This window comes from Amphibalanus amphitrite, unplaced genomic scaffold, assembly GCF_019059575.1.
Source record: "Amphibalanus amphitrite isolate SeventyFive unplaced genomic scaffold, NRLGWU_Aamphi_draft 000785F_arrow, whole genome shotgun sequence".
Lineage (NCBI taxonomy): Eukaryota > Metazoa > Arthropoda > Thecostraca > Balanomorpha > Balanidae > Amphibalanus > Amphibalanus amphitrite.
The window spans coordinates 127,713-144,234 of record NW_024882279.1 but is presented as its reverse complement, the minus strand read 5'-3'; the positions used below and the strand labels follow the sequence as shown (position 1 = coordinate 144,234).

The 16,522-nt window shown below is 48.2% G+C and overlaps 1 protein-coding gene across 3 annotated transcripts in view; it reads left to right on the top strand.

Moving 5' to 3' along the window:
- The first annotated feature begins 5,087 nt into the window (after positions 1–5,087).
- The window catches only part of LOC122366114 (death-associated protein kinase 1-like), a 138,843-nt gene continuing 127,408 nt past the window's right edge, over positions 5,088–16,522 (top strand). For 2 of the 3 annotated variants that reach the window (XM_043337962.1, XM_043337961.1), the window contains exon 1: positions 5,088–5,383. In XM_043337962.1, coding sequence (XP_043193897.1) covers positions 5,304–5,383 — 80 coding nt within the window. In that variant the 5' untranslated portion in view covers positions 5,088–5,303. The remainder of the gene's footprint in view (positions 5,384–16,522) is intronic. The other variant, XM_043337963.1, reaches the window with a different exon arrangement.

Below are 16,522 nucleotides of genomic sequence, written 5' to 3'. Positions count from 1 at the left end.
CAGATAATTTATTTTGCTACATAGGTACCTTCTTTTGTCTCACATCACCTGGAAGGCCAAATTTGTGCTCAATGTGTTCTTTGGGCATTTTATTTTAAATTCCACCCCTCAAATTCATTCACTTATGATCGGACTCCCAGCTAGGAAGTGATTTGTGAAGCAACTGCAAATGGGGCATTTTGCCTCAACCCCAGGGCAAAACGCCCCACGGCCTGAGGCAAGAAGCCCCATACACTAGATTAAAGATTGAACATGGTAGTTGGCTAAGTCTTATATGAGACCGCTGTTCTTATATGTTAGACCGCTGGAGGCACGGCACTGAAGGTAACACCTTCCATCCTATCAAGTGTTCAGCTATGACACTATTGTATGACCAGGTTTTTCACCTGCCTCATAAGGCCAAATAATAAATTAATGCAATGCAAATCAGTTAACAATATACTTCCCTTGCCATACAGTTGCTGAGAAAAATACATATAAATGTATAGAAACTTGTTGTTCGCCAGCTACCGAACATTAGGAAGTGGGTAGTCCGAACAACACATGAGGTAAAACGCCCCATGGGGCTTTTTGCCCCGCGACCTACTGAGGCGTTTTACCCCATCACGTAGTTCGGTCAGCGAACAACGCCTTGCGCTCCAGCAAGACATAATTTAACACCAACCAACCCGGCATCATAAGCATTAGACAACAGTGGTTCAAAATACATAAAAGTTGTTAACCTGATGTGGACCACAAAAGAACGCGATGATGTATAATCAGACAACCAAACATAAAAATCAATCAACAAACACATTTTTGGCTATATCTCCCTAGAGAATTATCACAATTTCTTTCCAGTCTGCCCATATAATGATCATATAGTGCACATTTAACAGAAGAGAGGATCTTTCCCCAGAACCCTGCCAGTTCCGAGAAACATCGGTGAGGCGTTTTACCTCGGCGGGGCGACTTGCCCCTGTCTACCCTACGTATGGACAAAAGTACGTCACGGACAAAAGTACGCATAGCAAATGCACGTAGGGTATTAAGTACGTACCCCACCCTTGGGTTAAGTTGATCAATGTGTAATACCTTTCTTATTCTTTATTTAATGAGCATTTGTTACAACGCATAGCAAAATTTCTCGATGAGTAAATGGGCAAAATGGACATAATATTATTTGGTATATGAATTTATCATGAGTTTCTGTTAGTATGGCAACAGAGCAGCAATAAAGAAAAAGTGGCTCAACTTACACTATTATACCCTACTTTTAGCATACGTACTTTATACACTACCTACGTACTTTGGCATAAGAACCGTACGTACTTTTGGCATACGTACTTTTTACACTACGTACTTTTGCATACGAACTTTTGCATACGAACATTTGCGTACGTACTTTTAGCATACGTACTTAATACGCTACGTACTTTTGCATACGTACTTTTGCGTACGAACATTTGCGTACGTACTTTTGGCATACGTACTTTATACACTACGTACTTTTGCATACGAACTTTTGCGTACGAACATTTGCGTACGTACTTTTGGCATACGTACATTTTACACTACGTACTTTTGCATGCGTACTTTTGCGTACGAACATTTGCGTACGTACTTTTGGCATACGTACTTTATACACTACGTACTTTTTCATCCGTACTTTTGCGTACGAACATTTGCGTACGTACTTTTGACATATGTACTTTTTATGCACTACGTACTTTTGCACGCGTACTTTTGCGTACGAACATTTGCGTACGTACTTTTGGCATACGAACTTTATCGCCTACGTATATTTGCGTACGAACATTTGCATACGTACTTTTGTCCTACGTACTTTAGCGATACGTACTTTAGTCCTAAAATCCAGCGGAGGTCAGCACTCAGCAGCCGACCTCCGCTGCCATTCGGCTATAGCGACAGACACAACAAGCACAGGTTCCAGGCCTGCCCTGTAGGTGGCAGTGTAGTAGTAGTATTTGGTACCGTCTGTTGCCACATCCATGCCGAGCTCCTCGCTGCAGGTGGCGTTGAATAATGTTGAAAATAATCAGAATAACAGATTTGTTCGCATGATGACTAAGCCAGAGGCAGCCAAACCTTGAACCCGCGCACCGACGGGGGTCCGCGCCGCCGCCAACTTATTTCCGACGGGGTGGGGGTGGGGGGTGGGGGTAACCGCCCCCCCCCCACAGATATCGAGAACGAAGCAAGATAGCGACAAGCGGTAAATGGCTGGGGTACACACGGACGAGGTCTACAATTTTTAATGAGGTCAATTTCAAGTCAGGTCAAAGATGACGTCACAGGGGTTAAAAAGGTTAAAATAGCGGCGCTAGGCATGCAGACATGCAGTTTTTCCCGAACAACTTTCGAAGTAGCAAAGCTAGGAACAAACTACTGTAATAGCACCATCGTAACCCTCTCGTCAATCCGCTTCGAAACATGAATTGCTGACTTCGGAAGGTCAAGGACAAGGGTTGACCTCACTCCTCAGGTCATGTGACCTCAAGGTCAGCATGTATATCATTTCATGCGCCTTGACGAGCTGAACACAATAAGATCATCCGAGCGGTTGTATCTGGTTCCTGTAAGGAGTTATAAGCAACAAAAAAATACTTTGGTGAACTTTTATTATACGTCACATGACCTTACAGCCGCCCAAGAGCAAAAACGCCTCGAGGTAGTCAAGTTTGATCGCATATGAAATCATTCATGGCATATTAGGCCATTCCGACGCGTTTTACGAGTAGTGTAAAAAATCAGGCAGCTGATTTTCCCCCATTGACTTATAATGGGAGGCTAAAAAATTGACCTGACCTTAGGTCATCGATATCAAAATTCCGAGACATACATATTGTAGCTACATAGGGTTCCTTTGACGCTAAAAGGTGCTACGAATAGCAGCCGTTAGTACCCCAAATGCTAAGCTTTTTTACAATGACCTCATCACATCCGGCAAATTTCAAGGGACTCCGCCATCTACTATAGCTCTGACACGTTGACAAATTTGCAAAAAAGTGATTTGAGGTCGAGTCATTCGAAGTGATCTGGTGGCTTGACCTTAACCCTATAGGGTTAAGGTCAAGTAATATATTACTGGTCTGCTCTCTGGACTTAACTGGTGGAGGGGGGCCGATTCGGCCCCCCTTGATATCTCCAAAACTAAATGTCCGATCTTAATGGGACAAACGCAATTCGACTGCTTTCATCGTGAACTTTCAGATTGATTCTAAAAAGTCAAAGAAAGTTCAAAATTGGAAACCATGTGGAAGCAAAATTTTTCGAAAAATCGCGTTATACACCTCATCACTAAAAATGCTATAACTTCTTTTTTTTACCGATTTTGATGAAACTTCAAGGGACCCTTCTTCATGAACGGGGCCATCACATATACCGGGTGGCCCAAAAAAATGTTCCGAACTTTAGAGGCCTATATCTCAAATTTAAGTGCTAATAACGAGCCAAAATTCTCATCAATTTTGCGTTACTTCTTTGCGCATTGATATGCCAAGTTATAACACTCCATCATCATTTTCAAGCCAGCAATCTTATGTTGAATTAAGTAAGACGTTTTTGCTTTTTTTGCCGATGTTGGACGGTAGTGATGCTTGGCTTAGACGTACCATGTTAGGAAAAAAATGTAAAAATGGAACACGTGAATGAAATCAGCACTTGTGTTGTTATTTTAAATATTTTTGTTCCACTTATGTGCCGAATATTCAAATACTGAGCCAAAATGGTGTTAATGGATGCTATTCGTTTCAACACTGAGTCCTGTTTCGAGCATGAGTGGCGCGGTGCATGGGTTACTGCTGATTGCCCTCCCTTCAAGAAGATCAAACAGTAAATCGACCGAAAAAGGGCTAGAGGGAATGTGCCACTCTAAGGCCTGAACCATCAGTGAGGCTAGCCAGTAGCAGTCATGGCTGCAGGCCGTGATACCGAGCTGGAAGTGGCCCGTTCACTCACATTTTTTTTAGTAAACATCTAAGCAAAAAAGTAATTTTTACATGGCATGCTAGAAACACGAACCATTTAAAAAGTAATTGCCGGAATAGCATAAAAATAATACAGTTTACTGAAAATATATGCCGCATTGACTATTGGAAGTTTCAATGTTGTGTCTTTATCACTTTCTGAGAAATGTTGATTTAAAGTTGGGAACATTTTTTCTGGGCCACCCGGTATATTCCGGTATTTTGGATATTTCAAAAATCATAGGCGAATGCAGGTAAACTAACTTGGGATGATGTTTTGAGTTATTGTCATGGTATGTCATGTGTCTTATGACATGATGTGTCGTATACCTATACATAGATAACAGTAGAACACCTATACAATGTAAAATATGCAACGTGAGCACAATATACACGTTTTCGTTAAGCATAGGCGGATTCAGGCACGACGGGGGCAGTATAAACTATAAACTAGCTTCCACTTTTTCGCTGCACCGTAGCTTAAAAACGGCAAAATTTGCCGCAGGCGCGGCCAATTTTGGGGAGCTGTTCGTAATTGATTGAAGTTTATAGTGACGAAACAGTTTTGTTTTTCGGGGATATGTGATTGACCTGATTGACCTGACCCAACCCCTGACCTATGCTTGACTGACTCCTACATGGATCTGCAACTCGTATAGCATGTGCACAGTGTTGACAGAGTTTATGACGGGAGACGCCCAGTACGAGGTTCTAAAGTCTATGCTTCTTTAAACCCGATTTTGGGTGTTTGACCTGACCTTGACCCGACCTGTGACCTCGAAGTTCAACTTTCAAGTACTCATCTGAAGCGTCAGAGTGTCGTCAGCAGTGCCATGACATTGTTGACACTCTGTAACTGCTGTTGAATGGGTAACGGTGACTGCATGAGTAGACTTTATCAGAGATAATTGTGACGTCATTGTCGCATATAGAAGCGTGTCTTTGTCACTTCAAGAGACATGGCTAGAGATTCAGTGTCAGGGTCGGACGGAATTATATCAGAACCGACGTCTCTATTCGTCGACAAACAGTGCCAGTGTCATTGCCTGTGTCGGTGTCGGACTGACCCCCGTCGGTGGGCCGGTCGTCGGCCGTCGGCGCCGCCGTGCCGGCCGTCCCCACACCGCCGCACGGTGGGGCCGGCGGCGCGGTGTGCCGGGTAAAAACCGGTGCTGCCGCCGGCGGCGGCGCGGGTCGCCGCGCGGTCGACCCTCAGTCGAGGCGCCGCGCTCGCCGGTGCAGTGTGGCAGTGCGCGAGGTGCGCCGGGAGTGAATCCAGTGCGTCACGACCGCCGTCAAGCTGGATGTGAGGGTGTTGTAGGCACGTGAGCGACCATGGACTCGAATGGCAGCCGGCGCGAGTTTAGGACGGAGCCGTTTGAACACTACTATGACATATTCGAGGAACTCGGCAGGTAAGGAACCGGGAGACTGACGTCGTGGCAAACGAGACAATGTAGATCGGACTGACAACAAAAACTGCATTATTTACTGCAGCTGGTGTCATTGTTTACGACAACGTTTTGATGTTAGTGATTCATGGGAAACGGAAAATATCTAAGTAGACGCAAGCGTGTGACTGCGATACGCATTCCAATGCGTTTTGATGTCCCAAGGCTTAAATTTCGTTATTTTTGACGATTTTATTCAGTCTTATAAATGCAATAAAATAGGCATTGATTTCCGATATCTCAACCAACGAAAGCCTTTGGCTAAAAATGTCGTATATTCTGCTTATCTGTCAAATTTTTGGACTGGCTCACATGTTTGAAACATCATCATCAATTAGTTTGAGCCAATACTGTGCCAACTTTTAGATACGGTAGCTATTTTAGAAACTTATTTCCTGTGGTCAGATGCTTTGGGGTTTGTGTGGTTTTACATTCCACAGGCATTTAAATTTATATCTAGCACTCGGCTTGTATTTTCAGAACAACTGTTTGCTGTTCACTGTTCGGAGCTGGCGTAAAGATATTGCTTTCAGTGCGCTCAATGTATAGAAAATGAGGCTACTAGCCCATGCACTTCCTATTGATCTTTTGCCGTGCAGACAGGAAATTGCCTGCAGTGTCGTCAGTAGCCGCTTGCGTTTCACATCGATTGGCCGTCCCCGCTCCAGCGGTGACTAACGGCAAGCAAGCAGCCAATTTGGTCGGCAGTGGCTAGAGTTACGGCACTCTCCTCTGTTCTGTTCGTTTCTGCCCACCGATAGTCCCTCGGTGGTGGCAGATGGTAGGAGGTCGACCCAGAAGAGTCTGTGTGCCTGTGACGGTGGTCCCACGTACGCCGCTCTGCCGGACTGGCGCAGCGGGCGGCCGGCGCCGTCTTCCCTCCCCGCCCCTGTTTGGCTTGGCACCGTGCCTTCACCACGATAGTCCGCCAATAAATTGGATAAAATGGAAACGATACCAGTTATTTCTAGCATTATGATTCATATCAATTCCTGAGATCTTTTTCGTGCCAATGGCAATGCAAAAATTATCTACTTGCTTTGATTATTGAATTATTGAGAGAAGCGTTTAACATTTTTTTTTAGATTGGTTAGAAGCTCAAATAGCTTTTTAATAGCAAATGACCAAAAAACTTTTTTCTAGTAGAGTGACATCAACAACCCAGTGAACTACTTCTTGCAAGGTCACCTGAAAATGGGGACAGTTTTCATCTCAAGCATACCGCAGTCAGTCCTAAATTGCTTCTGGCTGAAAGACATCGGATGCACCTCAATTTTCGGTCACCACTTGTCTCATGTCACCGATCATCACATGTCACCACTCGTCACATGTCACCGTTACATAAGGTGACATCACATGGTCACACCGTCACATTGTCACAGATATGTGTATTGCGTAACTAGCGGTCCTCAGTGGACACGTGCAGAGGCGTTTTTCGACTGTCTGTGACCGGCAGATAGTTGGGCGATAAAACCATCGCCGAGACTTTGACCGAGGCGACGCCGAGAGTGACAGTTCCATGAGTGGGAATGTGGGCGGTATTTACCGAGGTGCTAAGAAGGTGCTAAGAAGATGTTGAAAAGGTGCCGAGAGAGTAAGAGGAAAAGGCGGAGGAGGTCTGAGGGCTGAAATGCAGCGTGGGTTTTGACGATTCGTTGTCATTGTGGCGAAACGGCTCCGGGCAGTTCCAATGGAGCGGTACTTAAAACCATGATACTCCGAGCTGAGACAGTCGAGAAACCGAGCCCGGCACTCACTCGGCGCATACAATACCGCTGACGCGCTGGGTTCGACAAATGGCCCTCGAACCCCGGCGCATGATCAGCTGATACAGGACCTGAAATGCATTACCGCCTCTCGCCACCGGTGCAACAATGAGAGCCTCAGTGGTCAGGAGGATATCAGAATGTCAACATTTACGGCAGGCCCATCGGTGACGGGTACGGCGCCTGACCCCGCCCTGTACTCTGGCGGCCGGTCCACGACAGTTTTCATTAGCGGTTGGACCGTGTCAGACAAATTGTATATGAATAATCCATGATTGTATCATGTTAAGCAGATGACACTTGCACCGTTGCAGTGTCGTCTATAAATGTTTCTTCCCCTAGAAAGTTATTTGTTTGAAATTGTAGGATATTACAAACGATGCTAGTGTAGCTTTAGCTGGCTGAATTTGGCCACATTTCGAGATAGTGAATGCTCATGGACTGGCCCAGGACATGAGATGGCTATAGATCTCCGCTCAACAACATCAGGGTCTTTGATGAAACGCGACTATTGGACCAGCTTAGGTCGAAAGGGGTTGATGGATAAAGCTAGGAGATTAGGTGCTGGGCCAAGTCAGGAGAGGTCAGGTCAGCCGCTGTGTCGAAAAGACGCAGGTCGGGACGCGCTCTACCCAGGAATGTTGTTCTTTGTTCGCTGGCGCGGTGCGACGCTGATATGATTTTCCCTCATCGGTCATCTCTCGCCAAAGTCAACAATCTGAAGAGGATGAGCCGTGATTCATCGCCGTGCTGGTATTTTTACAGACGAACCGCGGCTCAGATATCCAGGGCGTGTACTCACATACTTGTCGAAGCGACAATGTCTGACCCAGAACGCGCTAAGGTTCTCACGGGGTCGTTTGGATAAGGAATTTGTTTGCAGAACGCTGAATGGCTCCCGAATGTTTACCGTATGATCATCGGACGGAGCCTTGAAAATTGTCTGTCAAACGGGACGAATGCCTTTCGGTCATTTTGAAATGCACGAGACATTTCACTCTTGTTCCCAAAATTGGCACTGCGTCAGTCGGACACTGAATGCTTTGGGTTATATCGTCACTGTCACGAGATGGGCAAAATATATCCGAAAGGAGGGTATAACGGAAACTACAGATCATACGTGACTCTTAGAGCCAACTGGATGATTATTTGTCCCTTTCGAGGTTTCTCAATTGGTCCCGCTATTTATAACCTCTTCACATGGCAAAGTGACCGCGAGCGATGGTGGACATCACGAGCCCATCTCGCTTCACGCCGGACGTCGCCGTTTGTTTTCTACATCATCTTTAGGTGACCACGGGCCGGCGTGATACAATTACAGACCACCCAGGAGGTCGCGATGGATTGCTGCTGGGTGCCGCGAGCCCTACCGTGTCCAGCCGCCATGATTTACCAGTGACATCCTCCTTCGAGACGATTAGAGCTGCCAAATCGCGCCCCAATGAAGCACGACGCTGGCCCGCCGGGCATCGTGCCGACCGTGCCAGCCAGCTCGGACACTCGGGACTTGGCCGGATCTCATCAGGACAAATTGAGGCACTTGTTTTACGATATGAGGCACATGTGCCACGGTTGAGCGCACACAGATTGATGTGATGACGGGTCGGAATGTCAGGTACGGTAGTCTCATGATCGCCTGTCATAGTCGAAGGCATGTCCCCACTTTCCAATACGGGTATTTGCAGTATTTATGTCGGAAGCTCAAAGCGATTGTGCAATTACGCCTTCGCAACACAAATTTTTGACGTTAAGATTTCGCATTATCTCATTGTTTACATAACGAGGAGACATTTGGTGCTTCTCGAAATTGACATTATTCGTTATTGCTCGGTGACCTGGCCCTCAAGTCGTTTTCCACCGCCCGTACTCCGCCGCTGTCCCTAACAGTCATCTCGTGCTCCCTCGCGGCCCGTGCCCCCGCCATTGCAGCCGGACCGGATACAATGCAGAGTGGTGACGCTGTTGCCACTTCCTGGACCGCCCACTGCAGCCCGGCAGTCTGTCACGCATGTCCGCCAGTGGGGGGTGACGGAACTCTGAGCTGCGCTGGAGAATTGCTACGGATTCCGATAGCTCCCCGCTCACCAGCTGGATGAAGGGCATAAATGAAGGAAGTTACTTTGTTTTGGAAGGATCAAAATTAGATTTCATCTACTTTTTGAGCATGAAATATAACTTACTTTAGAAAACTTTGGAATGCTTCCAGAAGTCATCAGTTTCGTTTCTCAGAGCCGTTGCAGTGCGCAGGTTCTGTTTGATCCGTCGCCCGTGTGCCCGCATATGTTTACCCTGCCGGTGTACCTACTCCCATACCTATACCACGGCCCGGTGATGCGGGTAGCCGACACTAGAAGCAGGCATACATGAATAAACAGGCCCAGATTGCTGCCATCAGTCAGCAGGCCAATGAATAGTTTTACATGCGCCGGGGCCTGATTATTTCGGTGCCCGCGATAGAGCGCGCTACAGCACGCGGTGGTCGGTTACTACTCCGCATCGGTGTGCTTAGTGAATTGATGAGAGACGACAAAAACTCGAAAGGTTTATAGCTTTTGGATTGGCAAACCTATCATACCGGCATGCTAAAACGTCAGAATTTGTCGCGTGCCCCTTGATAAGGATGGTTGCGACGCGACGCCTGCTAAAATTAATTTGTCTTCGACAAGTGAAAACGGCTAAGAGCGATTTCCTCAACATATTGCCAGGCTGAACGCTACGGCATACGAATTGGCAAGTCAGAAAATTCGTTTGCTGAAGGTCAGTGCGATATGCAACATATTAACGTGAGACAAGATCAAGCTCAATCGTTGTAATTCTTAGACATTTTGATGATAAAACTTCACTGAACTATACAAATACCCGCGTATTGTGATTTGTGCTTTGATGTGACACCAATGCACGGATATACGGGTCAGATGAAAATCTACCTACCTGAGGGGCGGCGATCCAGCAACTCATGAATAAACTGCAAAACTGAAGCATCGCTTACTTGGTAACACCACCAGCCAGCTGATCGTACCAAACGACCTGGCTCTTCACGCGAGTAGGACAGGTCAGGATTCGTGGACCGTGTCCCTTCAGGCCCGAATGGCGCTCAACAGACATCAAATCACCCGTGTGTGCACAGGGCCTAGCCAGCGTATTGGTTCGTATGAATGAATGCTTGTTTGACATATATGTGTACAATCAACTTCTCGCTATAATAACCGAGTGGGGATGAGTGAAGAGACTGTGTCAATGTTCGCCGACCTCATTTGAATGTACAGTCTCTGTCCCCATCCTATGAATTCTAGTTGAACATGAATACAAAAGATGAGATCATGCGTCCGAGTTGAGGAACAGTTGAGCAGGATCAGTTTCTTTCGATGATTAATTAAATGCGTCATGATTATATCTGATGTGCAGGTATTAGGTAACTGCATTTGATGTCTCCTGTGCACTTAAATGTTCAATGCTCAGCAATCTGAAGGCATCTTTTAACATTTTATTTGGTGCCTCTTTTCAACAGCAAAGAAAAAACATCGTTTCTTGAAGTACCGTAAAGTGGGGCTATTTGAGACAGTGGGGCTATTTGAGACAGTATTTAAAATAACTATAAAATGAAGATCGTTTGATATTTTTGTGAAATGTTTGCTCAGGGTGGTGCTGAATCGAGCAGTGAATCGCCTGAGCAAAAAAATTAAGCATGAATATCATACGGTTTTCATTTTATTACAATTTTAGATACTGTCTCAAATAGCCCCACTGTCTCAAATAGCCCCACCCTACGGTACGCCTAACATTGAGCGGCTTCCACGAATGCATGAGCACACGTTCTGATCTTACCTTGTTTCCCCCTCGATTCCCAGCATTGTCTCGTATGAGCGCGCCCGTCGTGACCACCTAGCCCTATGCCGTACGGTACGGATCGGCCACAGGCCCTATTGTGCTCCATTAATGTCGGCTATTTTCGGGCTCAATTATTTTTGATTGATATGAAATCGGCGGCCATTGTGTAGGCAGCGTGCCTGCTCTCAAAGGCTGTTTAACGGAGCACGCATCTTATACTATCGCCTATCGGCTTGTCGAGCGGGAGGTTGACAAGCCGTGCGTATCACCCAGGTATTAGCGGTCGGTCTAGTTAGCCTTTACGGCGGCTGTCCATTTTCCAGTCAATAGTCATCCGTGTCGACGGCGGGTGCCGATAACGCTGATGTCCAGCTGCTGGAGGTGGGGCCGATCGTTTCGTTTCTCCGAGACGGCCTGCTGAACGGGTGTTGGGCGCGAGCGCGGCTCTATCGGTCGTGACATCGGTGGGCGCCGTGTCGCCGAGCTGCACCTGATCAATGCACTGTATCTCAGCGTGGTGCCGGCCGGTGCGGGTGGCTCGCACGAGGCGCCGCCGGCGGACCACACACGGGGCCGGGAGGGCGGGCCCGCCGCGGCCGTCACGCCGGCGCCGCCGCGACACACCGACGCCCGGCGACCGGCGACACTGCAGGCGCCAGGCGCACCGTCGCCGCGACACTGATGTGAGCCCGGCGGAGGACCGCTGAGGGCCGCCCAAGTACCGACACAAACACAGACGGAGGCTCCGAACCGCAGTATGACCGCCCCCGATTGCCGCATAACTCAGCTGGCCAATCTCGGCTCGGGCCGTAAATGTAGTCGCCTTGTCACGCGCCGGGCCCACCGTGCGGGGCGCGCGGCGCGCGGCGGCTCGTCCCGTGATCCTGCCGTCAGTCCCTGTTATACCTGGCGCCGGCCCGAGGTCTGGCGGGGCTGACCGGTGCCCTCACGATCTGCCCCCATCTCTGCACATCGAAGCTACGGGGAAGCACGTGAGGGCACCTATCCACGACGTGGCGTGGGCCGCCGGGTCGGCAGAAAACCCATACGTCAGCATTACCGCAGGACCGAGCTATGAAAACCTTACGAGCGCACGAGTGCCGAGTAAAGCGTGTGCGATGCTTTGCGGATTCGCCGGAGCCATTTAGTGGGCCCGGCTGTCCGAGTGATTTAAACGCTGCCTCATCAGGCGCCCGCTTGTTCCCCGGTAATTTAGGGTGTGCTTGCGTTAAATGCAAAGTATGGCAGAATTTCGTGTTAATATAGTGGGTTCCGTGCGCGATGGCTGTTTGAATTGCAGGCGTGCTAATTCACAAGAGTAATTACTGCCGAGGTAATGTGATAGTGATGTGAATTCTGAAGAACACTAAAAATAGGTTCGGCCGATGCTGAGATGAGATCCGGGATCATCCTTTCGTGATGCGACAAATAAATCTCCCTCTTTGTTGTCAGTTGGATAACGACTTAATGTGTTAGTCGTTTGTCTCGTGCCAGTGGTTGGCAATGCGCCGTGTAATCATGGAACTGGTCGTCGTCCATCCTCATCTGTGTGCTTATTCCGCGCTCGAATCTCGGCCGCCATCGCAGTCATGTCACGGATCTGCTTCCCTTACGGCCGACACATTCCACTATTTCACACCGGTCTCCGCCTCGGGCAGACAGCGATGTCTGTGTCCAGAGCATGGATGACTGTGTTCGTATTACGTCTGTGTCCAGCCAGACACCAAGATTCTCCTCACGGACTGAATAGATACATTCGGCTACTGAAAAAGTTGGATAGGAGTAGCAATACCTTCTGAAAACGTATTTACATAATGATAACTGTGGCTATTGCTTATGCAAGAACGCAACTCAGTAGAAACTCTGAGCCTGCTGCGCAGACTGCTGCAAGAACTGACTGCATCTTGTCGAACTCGGGTGGTCCAGAGGCCACTTCAGTCATCAGTCATCTGAATGTCAGACCGTGTTACCTCAGTCTCGGCCACTCCAGGAGCCCAGCTTCCATCCCCAGCCCTCCCCCGGCTCTCTCCCAGGATGTGCCCAGACAGCAGCGGAGAGGTCGGGGCCATCTCGCGGTCATCTCACGACGCGCTCTAAATCGTGTCCGGCGTCGGCTCCTCCCCATCGGCTGGCCGCCCGCTCTCCGAGCTGTTCCCACGCCCCATGGACTGCCGTGCGGTACCGAGATGATTGGCACCTAGCAAAGTAGCCGACGAAATGCCCACTCAAAACGAGATAGCCGACCCCGTTCGCTGGGCACATGCATTACGAAAGGCCTTCGAAGCCGGATCTAGCGTAAATGACTGTTCTGTTCGACATTCATCAATCTATTATACCTTACCTCGATTTTCTTTGGTCCTAATTACTTGTACTGTCATTCAGCGCGGAGAACAGAACGGTAGAAGTTCATTTCGTATCTTGGAGCAGGTCAGCCCAGCGACCGTCCAAGTCATGATGACCTGTGGCGTCGTGACTTGGTGACTCCCGTCCCCTTCCCCTGCAATCCCACGCCCACTCTGAGCTGGTCCAACTGCCCCGGAGACCGGCGGAGATTCGGAGCAGGCAGAGGAATGTGTGCGTGCCAGGGAGAGTGCGAGTCCGTCCGGCACTGAGGCCGCACCGAGTCTAATGCGCCGCCATTGTCACTCAATTGAAGGTACCGGCCGACCGATTGGCATCACCCTGGCGGCTGTGGGAGAGGAGGGAGGACTACATTGCTGACCGCGGCCCCCGCGGTGGTGCGTGAGGCGCCAGGCTGTCGAGGAGACTGATCGTACTTGGCCGTGCGTGGTGTTGGCGATGGCGATGGCGATGACGATGGCGATGATGATGGCGATGGTTTGGTGAATGTGGAGTGGTGCGGCGGTCATATCTATGCACCGCGCAATGTATTTCTTGGGGTTTTTAGTAGAAGCAATTTTTCAGGATTGTGAACGCAAACCAGCAATGACTGCATCATTTGACTCGCCCACAACTGTGACAGGACAGCCCTCGGCTTTGTAAAAGTCCCCTAGCCTTCAGATTGAGCGAGGTCAGTTGGAGGACGCAACACCTTCACCCGCCTTTCAGTTCGAATGCGATAGTAAACAAAGCTGCGCTTTCAATATGCCTGACCTTTCACTACATTATAAATAATGCATTGATGTTATGTTGCACCAGTTGGTTGGCAAGATGCGACCATTTGTAGATACGCTTCCCACTGCACCAAGTTTGTGTGACCCGCCTGAGCGATGACGGGTCTGTCTGGGCGGTATTGTGGGCTGGCGCCAGCGCTGGTCGGGCCGGACCTGCACGGCACGTGACTACGACGGTTGGGCTGGTGTGAACGGAGCGTCACCGCCGCCACCGCCTACACCGCAAATCGCCCACCGCTGCCGCCTCTCTGGCCGGCGACGCAGACGTGCCTAGGAACCAGAGCAGCCTCCGCCACCTCTGCCAGGAGCCGGGCTGTGTCTGCTACCGTCTACAGACACAGCCAGACGGTAGCAGGGCTCGTGTTTACTGTCTGTACTCAGCGCGGTATAACCCGTCTGGTAATCAGAGCTCGGCTGCGGTGGCGACCCTAAAAGGCAATTTTATCCGCGCTGTGATAAACAACGAAGATGAGGTGTCTGACTTTGTGGTACTGTAAACAACTCAGCATTCAGCAATCGAACATTTATAAGGCGAGTGTAGGCTTATCGCCTGTGGAATAAGTTTATCTGGCGTCCTCGGAGCATTGTATGCGCCTGCTTTTGCCGGCTAATCGGATACTGACAAATGCGCGATTTCACGTGTAATCGAGCACAAGGCGTGGGGGTTGGTGTGCAATAGTGTGCCACCGACGAGATAACTTACTGGGCTGCAGGAGGGGCACCGTCCACCGTCCTGCATAACCCGTCGCGGCGACGCTCGCATTGATGTTTATGGTTTATCCTACATAGATGCTGACTTGTTTACAATGAGTTGCAATAAAATCAATCACTTCACGTTCGTTCATTATTATTACGAGCGAGCGAGCGCAGCGAGCGAAGTGAGTCTTTTCAATATAACGGAAAAATCTCAGTATGAGCGGCCCGGCCCGGCCCGGCCCGGCCCGGCCCGGCCTGTAACGCTTTTGAGAGGCTTATATCTCAGCAACCGCTGGACCGATTGGCCTGCGGTCTTTTTTGCTGGGTAGCCCCATCCCTTCTACCCCGTAATTGACTACTTTTGATACATCTCAGTGACCGCCGTGGCACGTGCCACGTGAAAAGTCAAGGGTGTTCAAGCAGTTTTGCAAAAGTAATGATTTTGAGAGGCCCATATCTTAGCAGCGGCTTGAGCGATTACCTTGCGGTCATTTTTATAGGGTAGCTGCATCCCTTCTACCAAAGGTCGGATACTCCTTGGGATACTCTTCATCTATGTGAGTGACCCCCACTGCACGTGCAAAATACAACAATAAGAGGTGCCAAATTTGTTCCCATTTCAGTAACTCGGTAATTACTGGGGCGATTTCGCTGAAACTTGGCATACAGGTAGGCACCCACCAGGCAATGCATTCCCATGTGTTGCGGTTAGGGTGCTACTGCACGTGCGCACTAGAGTTGCAAAATTTCCCTACCGCACTACCGGCATGCCGGTAATTTTTCACTACCGCAGGTTTTTTCGTGGTATTTGGCATATCCTGCCGGTAGCATGCCGGTATTTTTGATTTTGCACAAAAAAAAAAAAAATATATCAGCATATGATTCAAACTTTGGACACTAAGAGGCTATTGAATTGTAATAACAGCAATCTTAGCCACTGCAAAATACATTTTGTGGTAGAAGTTCCATTGGTAAGGGATGGTAAGGGTAATTGTACAAAATACATGAACCTCAGCATTTCACAGGTTTGGCTCTAATAAGAATTGTCAAGAATCTACTTTGGTCTATCAAAGGAATAATACTCATTCATGTTGCAAAAGCACAACCAATAAGTAAGTCTAATGGTAGGTAATAGGTATAATACAATAAAATAAATTAATGTTAATGGCAACATTCCCTAGGCAAAAGGCAGAATCAAAACAACACAAAACACATTGTTTGGAAACTGGCCTTGAGTCCTGAGATGTGGTCTGAGATACTCTACAAAGAATTTGACACTGAAAATCCAGCTGAAAAGGCAGGTGTTAGGAAGCCCTGATCCTAACTTCAGTCCCAAAATGAAATGAAAATGAATTAAACTGGCATTTTGTCTTATCTTTACAAGAAAACACAACATGCAGACCAAATGAATACAAAGTGGCGCAATATGATCAGCTGATCAAGCAACCAAGGATTGACTTTTAAGATCCTCTGTCCCCCTAAAAAAAAGATGTAAGCTGATGACGTAATATTTATTCATATGCCCTTTTGGTTGAATTACTCAAGAGAAGTGGATTTTCTTGTAGTGAATAACACTCACAGTGTTGATTTTATTGGATCTTAATATGGTGTTGGATGATTTTTATCAAAAAAAAAAAATCATTCACGAGGCAGTAGTTTGCAGTCCTAAAACTTTTTTT